Genomic DNA, 21,580 nt, shown 5'->3' with positions numbered 1-21,580 from the left:
TGCTTGTTTTCCAATTCCCGTAATGTATTGCGCTCTTGGGCTTAAAGGAGAAGCAGAGGTCGATATGATAGTTCAACCTTGTGACTGGAAGGGACCATTAGCGTTGGTCAACACCTGTTCGAGATGATGCTGAAATACACCTACTGTTATCTGACAGATCTGCAGTTAGAGGGAATCACATCCTCTGCTTCTTTCAGGGAAGACATGAAGCAGGAACTTCCAATTTACCCCCCAACAATATTGAGGTCAAATCTTTGTCTGCATTTGTGTCAGAAAGCAAAAGGAAGACAGGATAAAAGTGGGGCTTTCTCGAGCAAAATTTCAAGGGAAACTGTGGTCTTGGAGTCTGCTCCAAATCTGTCTCCTTGGAGCTCATTGTTCTGAGACAGGATGACAATAAGTGGGTCGACTAAACTCCTCTCCTTGCTGGATCGCAGCATGCATCTGCACACTTGCATACCTGCATCCAACTTGACACCACAAGTAGGCCAGGGTAACATGGATTAACATTAAAGCCTCGTGGGTTGGATTTGTGCTCAAAAATATTCCCCCATCATCATTTTTGGGGGGTTCAACACAGCAGGTAAAGAACAACTCTTGTTCCTTCAAAAGTCAGGTACGGCTGAGTAACTATTTCTAAAAATGATACAATGTGACAAACGGTTTAACCTTGTGTCTTTGGAACAATAAAGAAACAGGAGGAAGGCAACATTCCAGAGTTGCTCTGTTATTGATTCACTAGTGAGGAGAGAGGAAGCTGTAGTGCTGGCAAATGGGCTAGAGCTCTCCACTTAAACCTAACTCACTTCAAAGAGCCTATAAGTACATACTTGGGGGAATCTAACGTCAATACTAATCAAATGGTGAGGAATATGGTGGCATATGCTATATATACAGTTCTAAATTCATTCAGCAGTATGAAAAACATGCAGTCAAAGTCATAAAGGGATGTCTTCAGAGTAGGGACGTGCATGATTAGTTGTCTAGGCAACGGAAATATAAGTCGGTTAAAGTAATTATTCATACTCCATACATCCATTTTAGCATATTTATCCAATTTATTATATATTTTATTAAGGCACGATGGCAGTTGTCTACCCTGGTCTCTGAATCTCTTCAGTACTCTAATATAGAAGTAAAAGCTTTTATGTAGGCTATGTCAGCAGATATTCAACCACTCAGCTGCAGCAATGCGTAACCACATTCTGCACCTGCTAAGAAACAAGGCTACTGGTGTTAGTACTGCTAGCATTAGTCACAATGTACAAGCTAATCTGGCACTATATGTTTGCAAACTGCCACAGATTTCAAGCAAAATGTACATTTTGAGTGTTGAAGAAGATAGTTAACAATTACAAGTAGCTTTTAAAGAGACATGCAATATTTATATGGATAGTGTTTACTCTCATCACATAGATTATGCTTAATTTATAGTGTTTCTCAGTTTTAAGCTAGTCAGTCATCATTTTTGTTCTCTTGTTTAAATTTTTACTAATTAAGCCACCACTCTAGAGTCAGTCTTTGATTAAATGAACCATAGCCTAAAGCAGCAGAACTGTACAAAGTTCTTTTAAAAAAGAAAAAAAATACAGTTTGAGTCAAACTGTTTTGACAGCAATCAGATCAGAATCAGAATACTTTATTGATCCCTGGGGGAAATTATTTTTTTGTTACAGTGCTCCATTATAAACCAACATAAACCAACATTAAGACAAGACAGACAATACGCTAACTAAGAATATGTCACTTAACTGCACTTTCTATGAAGTTAACTCTTTGAAATGATCTTCAACTTAACAGAGAAGGGAAGCACGAGGGCAGATCTTAAGAGAAATGCCATGTAGCGAAAGCTATTGGATGATACTGTAGCAAGAGAGATGGTAATTTGCCTCGGGTATTAAATGTTCTGTGGGAGTTCTTTGCGCCCTGCACATATTATAGCACTGATTAAGTGGTCAAGGTTGATTTTGCATGCAGACAAACAGATCCTTAATGGCCACCACTTCCAGCTATACCTTGAGTGATCAAATCTTTCAACGTGTCATGAAGCGGTGCTTCCACCTGCATTTAGAGCTGTGTACATGTGATTGGATCAGCCAGGATTCATTTGAATACACTGGGCAAACAGAGCCAGTGATTCAATCCTGTGAAAACATACATAGTCAACACACTTAAGACACTAACTCCTTTTGACGCACACACAATCATGCGTACTTTCCTCTGCGATAAATACTACAAAATAGCGATTTGCCAGAGGCTTAGAGAGAAACAGTAAGGCTTTAGCTGAGTTGACTTTTGAAACACCCGTGGGTCTAAGCAAGAAACACCGTGAAATCAAACTTAGTATAAAGACAGTGCAGACTGATATGAGTAATGTCACATGTTCTGAGTTGCATGCCATTTGTACTTGCATGACTAAACAGTTAAAGGCTACAGCGCACGAGTGAGGGTTCTGATGCATGTTTACATATACGTCATAAGCTCTAAATTAAGTGTATATGTATTGTGACATCATCTATATGCATGTCCATGCACCATAAACACATGAGCCACTGTTTGGTAGACACGCCCTACAGACAAGCCTTTATAGTCAACATGACACGTGCATATTTATCACAACACTGTCACATCTTTTTATTCCCCCTACCCGCACGCTCATCTTTCCAAACACAAACACCACAAATAAACAGCGCGATCATTATTCGCACTTCAGTCGCAGAAGCCGGCTTACGGCTGAATTTTCTGTCATTAAAAAAAAAAAAAAAAAAAAAAAAACATTAATGAGTATGATTAAAATGACTGTGATGAGAGGCTGGGACAGAGATATGAATCTCACTCTCACACGGAATGCCAAAAGTAACTCTATTGGCTTTTGGCTTTGAGTGGGTGCGTGTTTTTGTGTTTATCAGCCTGCACTGCCATTTTTTATTTTATTTTTTAACTCAGTTGAACAAGTATGAAGGTGTGGGTGACATGTTGGCTCCATTTATTGTAAGGCTGTTGTAGTTTGGCCCCATTAAATCGCTACAATTGTTTGGTACATTCTCGTACCACTGGAAATACATGCTGAGACTTCACAAAGCACACAACGGATGGATTTGTTGAGGTCTAAGCTCCAAAATTTTGGAAGTCAATTGCAAAACAGTATTGAATTTATGAGTTAACTTCTATCTGGGGAAGTCATTTTGTCAGGGTGATTGCGCATAATGACAGTTTCCATCAATCTGTGCTCGCAACTGCATTTCCATGTAAATTTCTGCAATCTTTTCCATCATGGCCCTATTATTATATGGCCCCTGTGCATCTGACAAGTTTTAAACTTATCTTTATGGGAAAACATAAACCATTATTTGGCTCAGGCAATGGACAAAAGCTCTGGGTCTGCCGCCTTCTCTCCATGCATTACTGCCACTGGAGGTGGGAAAATTGCCACTGTAGCACAATGAAAACAATGTAGGTGTAGCGTACATATGAAAGATGCAGAGTTATACACTAAAAGGCAAAAATGGAGAACAATTCCAATCTTACAGACCAATCATTTAGCATAAAGACATAAAACTAACCTAGTGTTTTAATTACATAAGTAAAAAAGGCAGATGCGAGAAGGCTGTGAATCTGAATCATGAAGGAATTAGGATGGACTGTGAAGGACATCCAGGTCACAGATTTTTGGTTAAATGTAAAATGCAAGTCCTGAAAAGAACTGCATTTGTTAGTGACATTAATGTCTAAAGAAATCGGCAATTAGGAAGATGAATGATTCTTTGGTCATCCTTGTTTCCACGCTTTATCTAATCCCTCACCCTTCTGGTCTTTGCTTCTTGAGTTTAATAATCAAATCACTATTCCGTCTCCTGATATGGTAACCATGACGTTGCAATGGTCAAACAGACTGAAGCACTGAAAATCTCTGAAATGTTATTTATGTTGCAACACAATTTCAATCTTCTCTGTCTACACATAAGAACTTTTTTGTGCTATTCTTGGAATCATTTTATTTGCATTTCATCATGGTGAAAATGAAGAATGTGGCTCATGCGTCCAATAAAAAAAAAACTAAAAAAAAAACTAATCATCGCCAGAGAAGAAAGTTAGAGTTCCACAAGCAAATTGCTGGCATGCAAACTTCGCGTGTAAAGTTGATGTAAATACAGCTCCGCTTGGAGTCTACTATACACCTCTTTATACAAGTCCTCTGAGGCGCAGCTGTAGTAAAGCTCATTCAGAAATATGCTCAAGCTTCCAAAATTGATAAGTTCAATGCAATTGTTTGTGGAATTTGATGTATGAATAATGTCATTTAATTATTTGCATTTTTAAAAAAGTCATAATCTGGTTCCTGAGAGTGTCCAAGACAATAACTGCCATCTTTATGGTGTTTAATTCATTAATTGAGATGGACTTGTGTGTCTAAAAGAGTAAAGTATAAGCTTTATACAAAGGAGTTGAGAGGAGACCAGCACAAAAGTCCTTAACCACACCTAAGAGGATGTCCCGGCAAGCCCTGTACATGTTCACAAATGTTTGCTTTTCATTAAGTTTGTGAAAATTAAATGTGACAGAGTGAAAAAAAAGGGCAGATGAATTAGTTCTTTATTTTGAAAAAGTTAAAAGTTAAAAGATGCGCTACACAGATTCTTAAGCCATATTAAGTTAATGACTTTAATCAACAACATTTAAAGCTGCCCAGGGAACAATAAAAGTCTTTTTTTTTTTCTTGATGACCTCTAACTGCATAACTGCATCACTAATATCGCCTGACTCTACCCGTCTGAACGTGCTTCGATGTTGCTGGCAGATCACCTGAAAAGTAGGGTAACACCCCAAAATAGCAGCTTGTGCTGGGGCGCAGCAGAGCCGTGTTGACTCTAACTGAGACGAGCCGACAAAAAAAAAAAAAAAAAAAGAAAGAAAAATCAGATGCCTTAGGATCGCAGTTGATGTCGCTGGTACTCTGAATTGCTGTGAATTAGTCTGAATGTGTCCCGGTTAGAATTAATTAAGTCTTACAGACGTTTATTAGCTCCCCGCTCAGTCGCTATTTATCGATAGACTGATAATTAAATCCAACATCTTCCCTTTCATCATTATTAAAAGCGCCCGTGTGCCATTTGAACCTCAAGCATTCATTTGTTTGTCAGTTCTGAGGCTGGCAATATCTCCATTTAATACGCTTTCTTTCTTTCTTGATAGGTACTTTGAATAAACCTCTTCATTCACTGGAAGGTTTTGGGTGTTGCGTGGAGTCTTGAGCAGGTATATTACGCTTCATAGATCTAATTACACGGTTTTACTTAGGGGACCCTTCTCCAAAAACTAACCTGTACGTATGAGACGGATAAAAATGTCATTTTGGTAAGATTCACAAAACCATCTTTCATTTATCAGCTCAATTTCACTTTAATAAACTAGATAAAATGCTCAAGCGATGGTGCGTTCTCTGGAGTGCTCTTCAGTTCACTGCTGGTTTCTGCTGGGTCAGATGTGTGTAAATCATAGCAGCCCCAGCTCCCTCCCCCAGGGTGTACAGACCCGGTGGATCAATAGACACAAGAGGGGGAAATCAACATTGCTTGTTTAAATGGAGCAACACCAAGCCCTAGGGCAATAGCCCTGATCAATGTAAATAGCTGACCTGACTGGATACCTCCCTGGACTTTTTAGGGGGAGGTAACAAGGTTTAAAACGATAACAATAATATTTATATTTATAACAAGGTGCAATAATAATTAATGTGCAATAATAACAGTGTGCAATACACATACACTTATTCTTCTTTTTTATACTAAGTTAATATACTGTGTTGTGTTGTTTGTTACGTTGTGATGTGTCATATCGTGTCGTGTTGTGTTATATGTAGTGCCGACGTAGGACAGTTTTTCCAATTTCATTGTACTACTGTACTATGTATGACTGTGCAATGACAATAAAGAGTTATCTTATCTTATCTTATCTTATCTTATCTACCAGGAGTATTTGGTATTCACACTAAGAGATTGAGAGAAATAGCTATCTAACTTGAAATGTATTTGGATACCACTGGGAGGGAAAGGGTGTTGGAGCAGCTACATTACAACTATTGTTTAATTTCTTAAAGCTGATAAGAGGTATTCATTTTGATTCACACAATATCTCACACACACACACACATACACAAGGCAAAACTGGTGAATGCAGGTGTGTTTGTGTGACTCTCAGTGGTTCTTACCTTTTTACCAATGAGCTTCTTCCTGAGGAACTCCCGGGCCTCAAACATGTAGGGGATGTCATAGAGCGGGCGGAAGCGTTTGTCTTTGTCCTTGTTCTTCTCCTGAAGAGATTGATAAGTGATGAAGGAGGTCAGGATCAAGATGAGGGGAGGACAGGAGAAAATGAAAAGAGAAAGAAGGATGGGGAAGGAGAAAGTTATTCATATTGCACTTTCTACAACCTCTCATAAAAGAACATGCACCAACTCTGATCTCAAGCATACAGACAGAGAGAAAACATTTTTTCCACAAGGTCAACTTATTTGTCTCTTTTTCACTTTCCATTACAGTCCCCGGAACTAATGGAAAAATTAAGAGTGTTGCACATCTTCCTCTTGACAAAAGCATCTGCTACTTTCAGTGCTGACACATTACACAAAGAAATAATCAAATGTAGCGTTATCAAAGTAAAAAGACACGAAAGTACCAAGACAAAGAGAAACATGTTCAGAGGTGAGCTGGAACATTTTCATTTACACGAACTTGCAAAAGTTTGGGCACCACAGGTAAAAACACCTGTTACTTGTTAAAAATAAAACATTATTCGCACCTTTTTAAAGGTAAATGAATGTTCAGAATATTTGTTTTTTGTTTATTACACTTTAGAAATACTGATTCTTCAAACCCTATCAAAACAATGACCACATGCTTTTTACTCAGATAAAAAAAGTATTCTAATAAGGTGGTCTTTTAATCATTTGCGCATTCACACAAAGATATTTTGACCAATGGAGCCCAATTCTTGCAAACACACTTACACACACAGCTGCAGACAAAAACTTCCCTCAACACGATCGCCCACTCTGTGACAGCAGCCGGCCACAAATAGAACCCATTTGCATTTTCAAAGGAGGCTGAGGTTTTGTGTTGCTCCCAGAGTGAATAAATGCACGTGTGTAATAGAAACGGACGCACAAACGCAGAGTGACAGGTGTAGTTTTTGTGAGGGTATGAGAAAAAGAAGAGGGAAAAAACTGAATGCACAAAATGACAATGATGCAGTGGGAAAGTACGACAGACACTAACAGGAGAAAGGAGGCTATGAATGACAATACCAGTGTGCTCGCCACCCCTGCCCCTCCCACGCTCTTCTATGAGCGCCATCATTATCTGTCATACAAACAGAACTGAGTCTCCTTCAAATGAGCACACAGGCTTGGATTAATTCCTCATTTCCGTCTGTCTTCAATGGGGTTCATTCATTTTTAATGACTCTCCAGTTGTTCCGAGCTGCCAGGTGTGGCACACAGCTGGGCAGATGGATGTGGAATGAGACACATGGGGAGCAAAGGATGTATGAGAATGCGTGCATGCCTATGGCACTAAGGCATTACGGTGTTTAAAACTAGTCTTGTTAGAGGGTGGGGCAAACTTTACTGGTGAAAAGGAAGAAAAAAATCAAAACGTCCTCAAAAGAAATACGCTCAACTGCCCTGGCACATAATGGGAATAACCTAATCTACCTTCAAATAGCCTTTCTTTAACCATAATGGAATTTCAATATTTGTTGCTTCCTTCCCTTCTACTTTCACTAGTGGAGTCTGTGCAGGATCAAACTTCAGGGCTAATCTCAAGTATTCCAAGTGGAAATCCCTTTACCACTCAGACAGGAGCCAATGTCTTTCATTTTGTGTCAGTCGGGGCAAATCGCCTGGGAATTTCATCCCTACCAAGTCAGTTGCACTGGGATAATGGGGCCTCTTAGGACCATTGCCAGCCAAGCCTCCTGCATTTAGTGCCTGAGCTGCAGACACAGTCATCCAACTTCTGGGGATGAGAATGACTGACGTTGCTGGGGTGAAATAAATCATTTGGAGCATATTTTCCTTAATGTCATATCACGCCACATTAACTCAACATTAAGACAGTTCCAAGATAATGGTGTTTACACTGGGATTCTGATAGAGACGGATACAAAACAACAAGATAACTTCAATGGAGAAGAGCAAAGAATGGGCTTGAGAAGAGTGAGAAAGGAGGAAGACTCATTTCTAACTAATAAGCTGTTTCACGGTGTAAAGGTAGCCATGTCACTGAGGGCCAAGAGTGTAAATGTCAGCACTCTATGCCAATTAGGCACAAGGACTGAAGAAGTAGACCAAGAGGACAAAAGGTACTTCTCCTGCATCTTTTAGAACGTCTACGGGGAACAGAGCTAGACTGAGTGGAATGTGGAAAGGTGAAAGAGTCGGAAAACAAGAAGATGAGACAATCAGAGGAAATGTTACAACTAAAAAAAAAAACCACAAACAGGCGGTAGTGAAGAACACACAGGCAATCATTCTCCAAACCAATGCCCATGTCCGGCATTATCCACTGGACAACTTTCACCTTGCCTTAAAACTCACCTTGGCTGATAGTATTCTTGTCACCACCATGCTAAGCGAGAAATTGAAGGGGAAAGCTATTTCTTAAACAAAAACAGCCAGGGCTTTAGTGAGACAAGGAAGCGCTAATGCCTAATGACTGCAACAACTGCCCAGTATTATCAGTGCGGTCCAACGTTACTGCAGTCTAACTTGTGCTATGCTGCACAACAAGGCCTAACAACTTTGTGGACAATTTTAGCGCAATTCAAAGATTTTCAAAATAAATGTCTCTCCCTGCCAAACAAGCATAACATAAAGCTATTTGCCTTGATGAGTACAAGTCTTCAACTTTGGAGTGGAGAAACCGACATCACCCACACCCAAACAATCTAATATTATCATTTGATATTCAAATGATAACAATAGCAGGCTACAGAGATACAGGTGTCTTCATAAATACAACTCAAATACAGAAACATTTATTTAATCATTTATGCAGTTATTCACAGAAGACGATGCTTAACTATTAAAAAAAAAAAAAAAGTATATCCATCCATCTTTCTCCCACTTATCCAACTGGGCCAGAGCCCATCCCAGCTGTCATTCCCAGATTAATTTGGAAAATGCGTGATCTCATAGATTTTCCAATCGAGCAGCTACTACACCAATGTTTATAACATTCTCAGTGCTGCCCACAGCACATTCAGCTGTCAACTGAAAATAAAGTGGTGTGGAATGAAGCACTGCCTTAGTGGGTAAAGTTGCTTTAATAAAAGTTCACAAAATGTATTTTCAATATCCCATATATTGAAAGTGCAATATGTAGACAGTGGTGGCATCTACACAGTACTGTTTTTATTCCCCATAAATACTGTATTGGCCTCAAAAGTCCACTACTGGTCAGACTCTACCATAAACCGCTATTATGCAGCTGCAGGAAGGTTGCAGAGAGAGGAGAGTGTCACTGCTTTGTCTCAGCCATAACCCACTAAGAACAGTTTGCTCTCAGTGTCCTCGGGGGGAGTTTTGTTCTATTTGGGGTAAATTCCCTTCATTCTAAATTACCCGCTACAGCTCAGGAATCGTGTCTGACGATTGCAGAGGCATGGCTCTGGCTGACTTGTACAGTGTCACAGGGCTGCAGAGTACTGGGCTGCAAATGTGTGGATGCTCGTGCTGGGAGCATCTGCAGCTTCTGGGGTGAAATCATGACTCAGGAGCATGTCACACTTTGTGATGCTTGGCTTTGGTGTTGGGGGAAGTGTACAGTATTGGGCTTGGGGCCCTTTCTTCATGAACACTTGGTTTTTTTTCTGGGTTTTGTGTGTTTTTATAACACCATTGTTTCTCTTTTTCCCCTCCCCTGCATTTTGGCCTTTCTTCCACACGCCAAAACAATTTTAGGTCACTGAAAACAGACCTTTTGGATAACTCCTTCCGGGGTTAAGATAATCAGAAACTCTGCAGCGTTGACATGTTGACAGGCTTCTGATTGGCCAACATGGCTTTAGGGTTTAGATTATATCGCCGCCTGTTGGTTTGGCAGGCTCTTGACAGCACTTCAATTTTGTTTACGGGTTCTCTTATGTGGGAGGGATTATTTAGTTTGTTTTCAGATCGCTGTTTTAAAAATCTTTTGTACGTGATCTCTGGGGCTTAGTTTTTGGGGGTTTGCATGTGTGTCCCAGACAAGATGGGCACTGTTTTTTTTATTAAGCACTGCACAGGGAGGCTTAGACAAACAGTCAGCATTTAATATTGTATGCCCATTAACATTACTAAAATATGCATGCATAAACAATAAATTGCTGAGGTAGGCTGGGGTGGAGAGATAGCACTACAAAAAAAAAAGAGAGAGAGAGAGAGAGAAAGAAAAATTATTGCTCGTTATAGTGTACAATCCAAAATTCATGCAGGATATGAATAAGTCATTGCTAAACCGACTTGAATTGATTTCACAACAGACACAACAAACAAACCTGTATTTCACAGTGAAATTACCCGCAGAGCCACCAAAACAAACAGCCTCTCGACTCATGATTAGCTGCTACCACACGGGTAAATATACTGGGACAGGTTTCAGCCCATGTTCAGATTGTTCTGCTATTAATAAGAATGTCAAACACCAACTGCAACTTAACAACTTAAATCATCACACTTGCTGCCTGAATAAGAGAGCTACACTGCAACTTAATGTGCTTTTGTTTATAAAAAAAAAAAAAAAAAAAGCTTCTGAAGCAGACGGTCGAACTTGCCCTGCAGACGGACAGAGTGATGGACAGACTGAGTAGCTGGAGCTCTCCATGTCTTTTTTCCACTTTTTTTTTAAGCCAATAAAACCAAAGTCATTCAACTTCGAAAAGTTCAGCGCCAGATAACACTGCACCTATCTCAAAGAGAAAGCCCCACAAAGCTTATAAATGACTCTTATCTAAACAAATCCTGTTCAAGAGGTGCAAATCAGTACTTTAACCTACATCTTTCAGATAATCTTCTAATGCAGCTTTTTAAATATCGCCCCCTCTTGTGCTCACACAGAAACAAAAGGAAGCTAAGTCTCTACTTTTAAAGTACAGACATCTAAAAAGTAGGAAAAGCAAAATAAATAAATAATTAAATAAATAATAAAAGAGAAGAAGGGTACTAGCAGTTCCCGGTGTGCCTCACCCAGCCAGTGGCGCATAAGTGAATCACGGGTGGGGTGACCCTCCTCCCTTGTCATCATGCTACCAATCTTGAGGTCAAAGCATTTCTTGCTAGGCTTTTAGGCACGCTCCGAGCGCACACACTGCTTGACACAAGATTTTGAGGATGAGGACAGAAGTCAGGAGGAGGGAGAGAGGGAGGAAACCAAAACAATGAGCCGAGTGGGAGAAGATAAAGTGTCGAACACAAAAACACAGCCAACAGCAAATGAGCCTTTATGCTGAAAGATTTGGTAATTATACAGCTGTATCTCTGTAATTCTTTACAAAATCTGTACGAGCATGACTTTTTTTAAAGAATCTGTATCTAATTTTCAAAAATTATGTGCGGTTCTGGAAAACCAATGAAAATCAACAAACACTCCCATATAGGCCTCATCTCCACATACACTTTGAATAATTAATTGAATTCTCAAGCTTCCTTTGAAATTGTGTCTTTTTTTTATTGAACAATCATTATGCTACAATTGGTAATTAGTTTAACAACTGTAACTTTTTTTTTTAAAGACCTCGACATTCTGACTGTCATTGTCATGTCAATCAGTGGTAAACCACTCTGCCTTCTAAGTATTGTTCAAAAATAGTACGTCAAATAACTCTGACTATAACTGTGACTTCCAAGTACTTCAAAGGTCATATTCTGCCCACATGTTTTGCATGTACTGAATTTTTAGAGAAACAAGCCACAGTGATTAGCACTTTGGTAAATATGGCGGTTTCACCACAGGTTTGAACAATCTGGCTGAGGTGAACTGCGGAGAGGTTGGACAAGTAGGGAGAGCTGTATGTAAGAGCCATATTCATCATGCTGCTGTATACAGTATAAGAACAGTGAGTTAACTGCTCTCTGTGCTCCGTCAACACCGTCCTTAACCCTACTTAAACTGCATAAGCACACAGATACATTAAAATGAACAAAGAGACACGCATACGCAAACATTTGAGACTTGATGCACGTATCATCGAAGCAGAAACACACAAACACATCCAAACACAATGAGTGTGAGTGAGTGGGCGTAACAGTGAGTCACTCTGTGGTATAGACGTATCTCCCCACTCGTGTTTACACTGGGTTTGTCCTACTGCACATGAAAGGAAATGGAGAAAGAAAGCCAAAAAAAGGAAAGAGAAAGGAGAGAGGAAAATAGAGAGAAGAAAAAGCTGACTCCAACTCCCAAGCTCAAAATAACACTGGGGAGGAAAGGAACCAAAATCAAACAAAGAAAGAAAAGAAGAAGAAAAAAACAAGTGAGGAACTCTGTATCCTATTTTTTTCTGCAAACAGACGCCATTGGTCAACTAATCTGTCAGTCTGAGCACAATTAGCATAGTCATCAGAGAGGACAGGGGGAGATGTGGCATTAGGACACTAAAGCGACCCACAGAAGATGGGAGGAGGAGAGGGACTTGGCAGGAACTGTCACAGTTCATCAGTGCACTGGTACATCGCATCTGGTCTCCATACTCCAATAAAGTACACACAACCTGACACACAAACATAAATGGCATTGTTGCAGAATACCAAGTTCAACAGGGCACATACACATCCAGACAGACAAAGATAATAATGACAACTGGCACGACACAATCCCGACAGACCTCTACAGAACACAACACTCATACGGTGTATGAACGACAAAAACAAGCACATCCCTGTGCAACATCACTTAAATGCCAAATGATTCAAACCGTATCACCTCTTAATAACTGTATTATTTCTAAGTTGTTGCAGATTTCCTGTTATGAGAAATCAAAAACAAACATTTCAGAATGACTACAGTGAAAATACAGGTCGCAAAGTAGTAAGTGAATGCAACTAAAGTGTATCTGTGAGCACTGAAAAAAAAGAGAAGAAAACTGATCATTTAAACACAATTTCCCATCATGCCATCTGCATAGACATGGTTATATACTAACCTTTGAATATTCTCACTTATCTAAAATGATCAGCAGAAAAATGCCTGCACAATCTAGCTCCAAAAGATTCTTTGCACTCAAAGGTGCAAATCTCTTTGGATGACATCAACAGTAAAATAAGAACATGAAAAGAAGCCGATAACAATTGGTAGCATGACTTTTATCATAGTCTGATCTGAACATGGAGAGCTTGGAGATGGGATCGTGATGACAAGAGGCTGCAGAAGTGCAAAAGGTGCTAGGGAAATTACATTTAAAAATGGTGGGATGAATGCCTGTGGATATAGTGAAAAACTGGGTGATGAGATGACTCTCGGTCTCCAGAAGCTTGGCTGAAGAGAAATATTCCAGCATAATAACGATCCAAAGCACACTGCCAAAATCACACAAGAGTTCCTAAGGAAGAAAAATGTGAAAACTCGGGCTGGGCCAAGCACGCTTGAATCTAATAGTAAATCTCTTCAAAAAATTTTTAGTTTGGTAATATGGGATGACATCGTAAGTACTTAAGAAGAAAAACAACATCAAAGTAATGAAAAGCAAGCTAAATTTAAAGCATGTTCACTCACAATGAATTGTTCTGCCAGGTAAATATAGGCCATGGTCACGATTTGAGAACGACTGTAATAAATCTAAAGAACCTATAAGCAAATATCCTACTCGTCGGTTTAGATACAATATCATGTCAACATTATATAGTAATGAATAATGTGACATTTAAGTTACAATGTATGAGTGTAACTGCTGAGTTTGTTTCCTTGAAGCTTGCAGACTGCAGTGCTAACACAGCCATATATATCACTTCTTATTATAATCAGTTTGCAGACACTCTGACGCCAATTTCCAAGATGTTTCCTGACATAGGCTAATGCAGCTTAACCAAGCATGTCTGTTTGTGTGTGTGTTTTGAAGCTGCACCTCAAACTGTGGCAATGTCTTTATGACTGCCTGCTGCACTGTAAGCAAGAAGACAGTTCACTGGTGATGTTAGCCAACATGATGTCAGTGTGCGTGGACCTGATTGAGACATACCTGCCCTGACGTCTCCCTTTACAAATCTAAAGCTAAGAATCACCTCCACAGGTAAGAAGTTGACAAAATTAGGCTTTTTCAGTGTGGATCCATCCTCCTGGCAACTTTTAGCTATGAGCTTGAGAATACAGATGAGCACCGGTATTCTGAGGTGTCAAACAGTATTTTTGGGGCTTTCTAAATCATTCAAGCAACAGTAATGAATGTAAAATTACAATGTCCAGAATGGCTTCTAATAAGTGAAGGGGAACTGCTACATCTGCGTCTGTAAAGGTGTGTGGACAGGGCATGAAATTAAGTTCTCCTGCTCACTTAAGATAACAGCTTACTTGCCTAATTTAGTGGTCAGACACAGGGGCCAGTTTGCAAATGAGACAGGACATAAAATTCCCTATTGCATGCACAGGCATTTTTTTCCCTTACTTGCTATATTCTACCTTAAAGTCAAAGGGCTCATCAAAGTCTCTGCAAACCTATCAAAACTCTGTATTGCTGCCATAGCGACAACATTCAAAGCTAAGTCAACAGCATTAGAGACATGCAGGCAGCTCTTTAGCTCACAGACAGAAATAACAACCTAACAAATGACACCAGCAGCTGCACCGCAAACTACCCTCATTTAAAACTAAAACATAGCAGCAGTTTACATGCAACAACATCGAAACTGAGAATATGGTCCGACTTTTCCACATAGACGGCTTCGTGTGTGACAAAACAACTCTGACATATACAATTCAATTAAAAAAAAATCTCCATGTTTTTAACATGGAAAGGAATTTTTAGGTAGTTCTTACTTTATTGTTTAGATTAGGAAGACTAAGTTTAAGTGTAATTATTGTGTTATTATATAATCCTTCTATAAACAACAGGAGACAATAATCTAATGGGTAATAACAAGTACTCTGAGCTAGTACATTATACTCAGTCAAATTTTATCCAGCCTGCTACAAATTTCACTCTAGTAGCTCAGTGAGGCAAGACCCAAACCAAACAAATTTTGATGAATATGGGTATTTGCACAATAATCTGACACACGACCACACAATTAAACATGCATGAAGTGCGATAAAAGCAATACAGCACTGTGCCGATGTAACACCAATACAATGCACACAAACGTTCACATCTGGGCTCACTCTCCCAGGCTCCCTGTAACATACGACAGTGTAATGAAGCACAAAACACATACTGTTGAAGCATCTGGTGCAGGCAAAAAAAGAGGAAAAAAAGAGCGACAGACAAGAGTAAAGAGAGACACTGAGAAAAGTTAGGAGCAAATGCTGTGTAATGCAGGAAACGAGAGAAGAGGAGAGAGACAAAATGGAGAAGCTTTTGCCCACAAGCTTGTTACAACCACAGATAACTAAGGAGAATAAATACACACGAAGGGCAACGGCACAGGTCAACAATCTGACCACACTGAGCACACCCGGAGGGAAAGGACAGCAGAAAGTGACTGTGGAGAAGAGGGAGAAGAGAGCAGAAGGAAGACGGGAGGGAGGGAAGACACAAAGTACTAGTGTCTTAATGATGGGAGGCACCAACAATGCCAGGGGTGGGGAGAGAGAGCGAGTTGCGAGAATAGGACGAGGACAGAGAATAAAAACCAAACTTAGAAGACAATAAAAAGGGAAAAGACAGGAAAGCACACGCCATAAAACAGACAGAATGCACAAAGAGGGAGTCAATAAAAACCAAAACAACCAAAACAGAAGAAAAACAAAAGGGTTATTGCAGATAGTCTGTAAGCTGACTTTTACAACCGCTGCCTAGACAAAAGCGCCACACCCCCTTTGCCTCGTACCTTTAGAGGAGGAAAATGTAATACAAGCTTATATAAAAGGATATGACACGAAACGGTGTGCTGACTGAAAGCACGATGGTCAAACCTGTGATAAGTAAGCGCAGTCAAATAAAATGCTTTGATTGGTTCTTTCTCAAAAATAAATGCACGTCAGTCACCTGGAAATATAAGCAATGCATGTTTTTGTTGCACAGTAATGCAAAAGATTTCATCTCCAACACTAATTTCCCTGATGAGTGCTCAGGAGGTAAGGAATGAGAGACATCGAGCACAACAGACTCCAGGTCATTGCAGTCTTTGTTTTGTTTCGTCTTTTAAGGACACCATATATTGTATCAATTAGTATTTTTCCCAGGTGTCCCCAAGTATACGTGTGTAAGCATGTACTTGTGTGTTTTCAGTCTTGAAGTGATTCTGAGGAAAGCGAGTGTGGAAGGGGAAAAAGAAAAAAGAAAAAAAATCGATCTGCCTCACTCTCTGCAGTGCTGCAACCACTGGGTGTGTACTACTGTTTCACTGTATCTGCTTATGCCCCAACTGCAGGGGCGCCACCAAGTGGTCAGACTTAAATCCACAGTCTTTTGGAAAGAATTTAGACTGACGTGCAAGAAAAGAAGAGAGGCCACGAGAACACAAAGAGGCGGACAGATATTTATAGTTGTGCAGCTTTTAAGTAACTAAGCTTAGGTGGAAAATACCTTGACACCAGATGCTGGCTGACCACAAAGCTCTCACTCATTCAACTACATTCACTCACTCCTTCAATTTCAAGTAGCTCCTCATTGCAAGCAAAGCTGTGCAAACTTTAAAAGCAGATAGATTTTTTTTTTTTTGTACCTCTCCCTCATTCCTTGGGGGCCGAATGCTGGACAGGTGGATGGTCTTGTATTCGCCAGAGTTGAGCTTGACCACCATGGCGTCAGCGTTGACCACCTGCATCACCTACAAGGAATAGAAGAACAGAGGAGCGGGAACGATTAAAATAAAAACAACCACCCAAAAAAAAAAAAAACTTCGGGAATGTGATTAGGTGAGCATACAGCACAAAAATAAGAACATGAAACTCAATTAGAAATCAATTTAAGGGTCCAAAAACTTAAAACCTTGGGGTAATTACAAACCTATGTGCAGGGCAGTGGGGGTGCTGGAGTAAGAAAAAGAATGGCATTGCATTTTGTTGAGTGAGTAAGCAGATAGACTGACAGAAAGATGGGAAGTGAAGGAGCAGGTAAAGGATAAATGGAGAGGAAGAGATCTGTTCAAAGGCAGAGAGAGAGTGACAGAGCACACTGTGTGCTGTCATGAGCAGGAGGCAACAAGAGGGAGGTAAGAAAGAGCGATCCTTGAGTGAATGAGTAAGTTAGCAAGCTAAGGCATCCCAGTAGGCCAGCTAGGTTTGGAGGACAGGGCGAGGACGTTCTGCAATCTGGGGGATTGACAGCAGGCAAGGAGGGAGGGTAGAGGAGGGAGACAAGAGTGCGTGTGGAAAAAAAGCTCTAAACCACAAACATCATGTTTAAGATAGACTGGCAGAGCATTACGCAGTTGTCTACTCGACTACTGGCTGGCAGCATTTTGTTCTGCAGACCTTTAGAAGTGTAACTAAATACACAGACTAATTTATGTCTGGCATTTAAATGTTATTTCTCTCTGTTCCAATGGGAGTTTAGGGAAGTACAGTTCAGAAGTATGTGTGGATGTTCAAAAGTGATAGCTTAGAACTACAGCATTTCTTCCCAATGACAGAACATCACAAAAGCACTCAGAACTTCAGAGGGAAATCTGAAATCTACTGACATAGATGATAAATTATGAATCTCAGAGAAATGTGTACTCATGTCAAGTCATTAAAAATGAAGGGTGAAGCAAATATTTCTAACACAGCACAGTCTATATATGTGGCGTCCAATGTGCTCACTTTAGTTGGAAGACAGATTGAGGGTATAATGTGATTTAGACGGAGAAGGCATCCAAACCCAGAGCCTTTAAGTAGGCCACTTGCAACAGACTGAGAAATCAATCGCCCTACACATGTAGCCACCCACACATGCATTAAATGGCCTCATCATCACTCAAAGTGGAGTTCATATGTAGGCCGGGCACAAAAGTCCTCAAAATGAGAGATGCAGGTCTGAGCGATGTATCAACCACAATTTGGACTGCATGGGTGTTTGTGTGGCTGCAGCTGTGGTAGAAAAACAAACCAACCAAAAACTGAGAAAAAGTTGAAACTTTATGTCGATACTGCAGACACAAATCCAGGTATATTAGGCTCATTGGGAGATTCATTATTCCATGAAAACAAATCAGACTGCCGTTTCATTTTGCCACCAGAGAACAGAAATTAGACCAGCCCACATGCTAAATAGGCTGCCTGCAAAAGCAGCCAGAATACATCATACACTAATCACTGAGCTGAGTGGGAGAGATACAGAGACTTAGGGAGCAGGAGGGAGAGAGACGGAGAAGGGGAGAGGTGTAATGAGTAAGTGCGAGGGGACGCGTGCGTGCACATAGACGCGCGCACACATACCAGCCTACATGCATTCACACTGTAACAAGGTCATTTTGTGGCCTGCCCAAGTAAATAAAGTGCAAGAGAGAGAACGTGGCGGGAGCAGAATAAAAATGGCTCAGCATTTACTGGCTAATTATCAGCTGGAGGAGGTGAGAGGAGCGAGGCGAAGGAGGACAGATCAACACACACCAAGATAGACGAACAGAAAGCTGGAGCGAGCCAGGGAGATAGAGTGTAATCTCACAGCAAATATCACAGGAACAGAGACAGCGGAAAAGATGGAGAATAGATCGAAAAATAGAGCAAAAACTCTTTGGAAAGTTAGCTGCCACGAGGGTTGAGCGAGCAGGCAGAAGAGACAAACAGGCTGGCAGCATGACTCACTGGTCTATTCTGCTACTCGAACGGTGGGGATCTACTGCCACCCTCTGCCTAGTAATGACATGACATCTGCAGTGGTCAAGATCAGTCATAGCGCAAGGAGAATCTTGGCTACTATCGGGGAAAGTGCTGGTTGACTCTCACATTTATTCAGTTGGTTTTAACCACATGGCCACATGTGGGCTTAGCCAGGACTTGGTCATTACTTGCCTCACATCACCAATGCACTCTGTTCCATGTGGACACCAGTGGATTTGATCCAAATGCCATGGTTTAACATAAAGGTTTAAATGCCATCAAAGCTGCATATAGGGATAACAAGCATATCACATAGATATGACAAGCACTTAATTTGCACAATGCTGTTAAACAAAAACACTAAACAGCAGGGGTAGGGAACTCCAGGCCTCGAGGGCCGGTGTCCTTAGATGTGTCCTTCATCCAAAACAGCTGATTTAAGTGGCTAAACGACCTCCTCAACATGTCTTGAAGTTCTCCAGAGGCCTGGTAATGAACTAATCATGTGATTCAGGTGTGTTGACCCAGGGTGAGATCTAAAACCTGCAGGACACCGGCTCTCGAGGCCTGGAGTTCCCAACCCCTGCTTTAGAGGGACTCTAGCCCAGGGGTGTGCAATCTCAGTCCACGGGGGCCGGTGTCCCTGCAGGTTTTAGATCTCACCTTGGGTCAACACACCTGAATCACATGATTAGTTCGTTACCAGGCCTCTGGAGAACTTCAGGACATGTTGAGGAGCTAATTTAGCCATTTAAATCAGCTGTGTTGGTTCGAGGACACATCTAAAACCTGTAGAGACACCGGCCCTCGTGGACTGAGATTGCCCACCCCTGCTCTAGCAGGGATGTTTTTTTGTTTTCTTACTTTACTGCTGCTCAACTTTAGAGTTTAACCTGCAAGCCTTTCTCTCCAAATGTGTCATTTTGTTTTGTTATTTTAAGAAGCTGTCAGATATTAAGCCCAGTTTGTCTGACTTGGTTTAAAGGCAGTGCACATGTCACCTTTCTGTCTTACACACAGTATTAAGCCATACTTACTAATTGTATTTTGCACCTATGCCTCATTACATTTAACAGCACACGCATAAGCCTTTTTACTCCCAACACCGATCAGAAAATCTTTATGCAACTACTAAAACTCCCAGCTGGAGAGCAGTAAATCCAGATACCTTATACATATGATTCTTATGGATTTGGATGAGCTCATCACCAGCAGTCTTCCTGACAAGCCGCTGATGAGCTTGGCAAAGGGCTTTACAGTACGTCACCCTTTGTCTATCACCTTGCAAGTCAGTGGTTACCTGGTGGAGAAAGGGGGTACTACTGGGACATGGCCTACATTCCTATTCTTTAGTCCCAGCAGAGGAGGGGGAGAAAGAGTCGAGACAGTCAAAAAGGAAGATGCGTCAGCAGGATTGACTTGTGGGGATTGGACCCGCTGCGTCTCTCCACTCTATCCATCACTCAGGTAATAAGAAGTGAAAAGCAGAGTGGATGAGGAGAGGGGAGGAGTGTATGATGATGGGATTGATGGATAAAAGTGTCCTTGTGAGAGTGGCTGCACTGCAGCATTAGGTGCCGACAAAAGTAACAGGGACGAGTGCAGAAGGGGAGTGACGGGCCTGCGTAACTTTAGCCTGCCCGGTATGTACTTAGCGTTAAAACAGTTCAACTAGCTGCAGGGTCAACAAGACACTTTCCATCAAATCAATTTTTAAGGGAACATTTTTAGACCTGCGTGGTCCTCCTGCCATCTCAGAGGCTTATCACTCACTGGAATTACTTTGCAAGCTATAACAGACAGCATTTTAAGTTATAGAAAGAAGTTGCACTTTAAAGGAGATCACCCAGACGAGTCACCACATCCACAAAGTACGATATCTAAACTAATGCCCAAATAAACTGGCTAACATAGCAGCAGCTGACACTGAGCAAGCTTAAGCTGCAAGGTAAGTAAAGGACAAAGAAACATCCTGAGAAAAAATTCAAAAGTGCATCAAAGTTTAACTGGGGGCATGAGCAGTGCACTGCAGGAGGCCAAAATAAATAAATAAATAAAAAGAAAAAAAGACTGACTACTCATTTCCTTTTCATCCTATACACATCCACACAAACCTACCCTTTCAGTGTCTTCTTTAACCCTCTACCTCTCACTTTTTTATATTCTCTGTGCCTGCTTTTCATACACTCCCCTGAGCTCACCACCAAATGTTCCCTCACTTGCACACTGCCCACATTCAGCCCTCTTTTACTGAGGGGGTTCACAGAGATCTAAACGCAGCTCGCACCGATAATATAAATGTTTTATCCTCTCTCAATCCTCTTCCCTCTGACTCAGGAAAAAAAATATACATGCTCATAGTTTTCTTTTGGTGCCTTCTATATGCTTGTGCAGTTTATCAAATTCATTCTGTAAGCAGATTGCCAAAGCAACACCTTTTATGTAACCCTTAGGCCGGGTATGAATTTTTAAGGGTCTTAAAAGTTTGGGGTCTGGAGGGAGCAAATGCAGACAAAAGAAACTTCGAAAAGGCTCAACTTTTTTCTTTTTATTAAGCGTTTCCAGAGAGAAAAATATATATATTTACTAAGGGGAAGGTATGGGGGCAACTAGCCAAAATGCTCAGAAGGGGCCACATTTAAAGCTGA

General features: G+C 40.8%; 1 protein-coding gene across 1 annotated transcript in view; it reads right to left on the bottom strand.

Annotated features, from left to right (window-relative positions):
- The window catches only part of snd1 (staphylococcal nuclease and tudor domain containing 1), a 190,975-nt gene that overhangs the window by 155,109 nt on the left and 14,286 nt on the right, over positions 1 to 21,580 (bottom strand). Inside the window, exons 10-11 of the mRNA XM_080887338.1 lie at positions 16,853 to 16,957; positions 6,209 to 6,310 (exon numbers count right to left, since the gene is read on the bottom strand). Coding sequence (XP_080743464.1) covers positions 6,209 to 6,310; positions 16,853 to 16,957 — 207 coding nt within the window. The remainder of the gene's footprint in view (positions 1 to 6,208; positions 6,311 to 16,852; positions 16,958 to 21,580) is intronic.

Source organism: Rhamphochromis sp. 'chilingali' (assembly GCF_963969265.1).
Source record: "Rhamphochromis sp. 'chilingali' genome assembly, chromosome: 7".
NCBI lineage: Eukaryota > Metazoa > Chordata > Actinopteri > Cichliformes > Cichlidae > Rhamphochromis > Rhamphochromis sp. 'chilingali'.
Note: the sequence above shows the minus strand (reverse complement) of the source record. Positions and strands in the feature narration are given on the sequence as shown.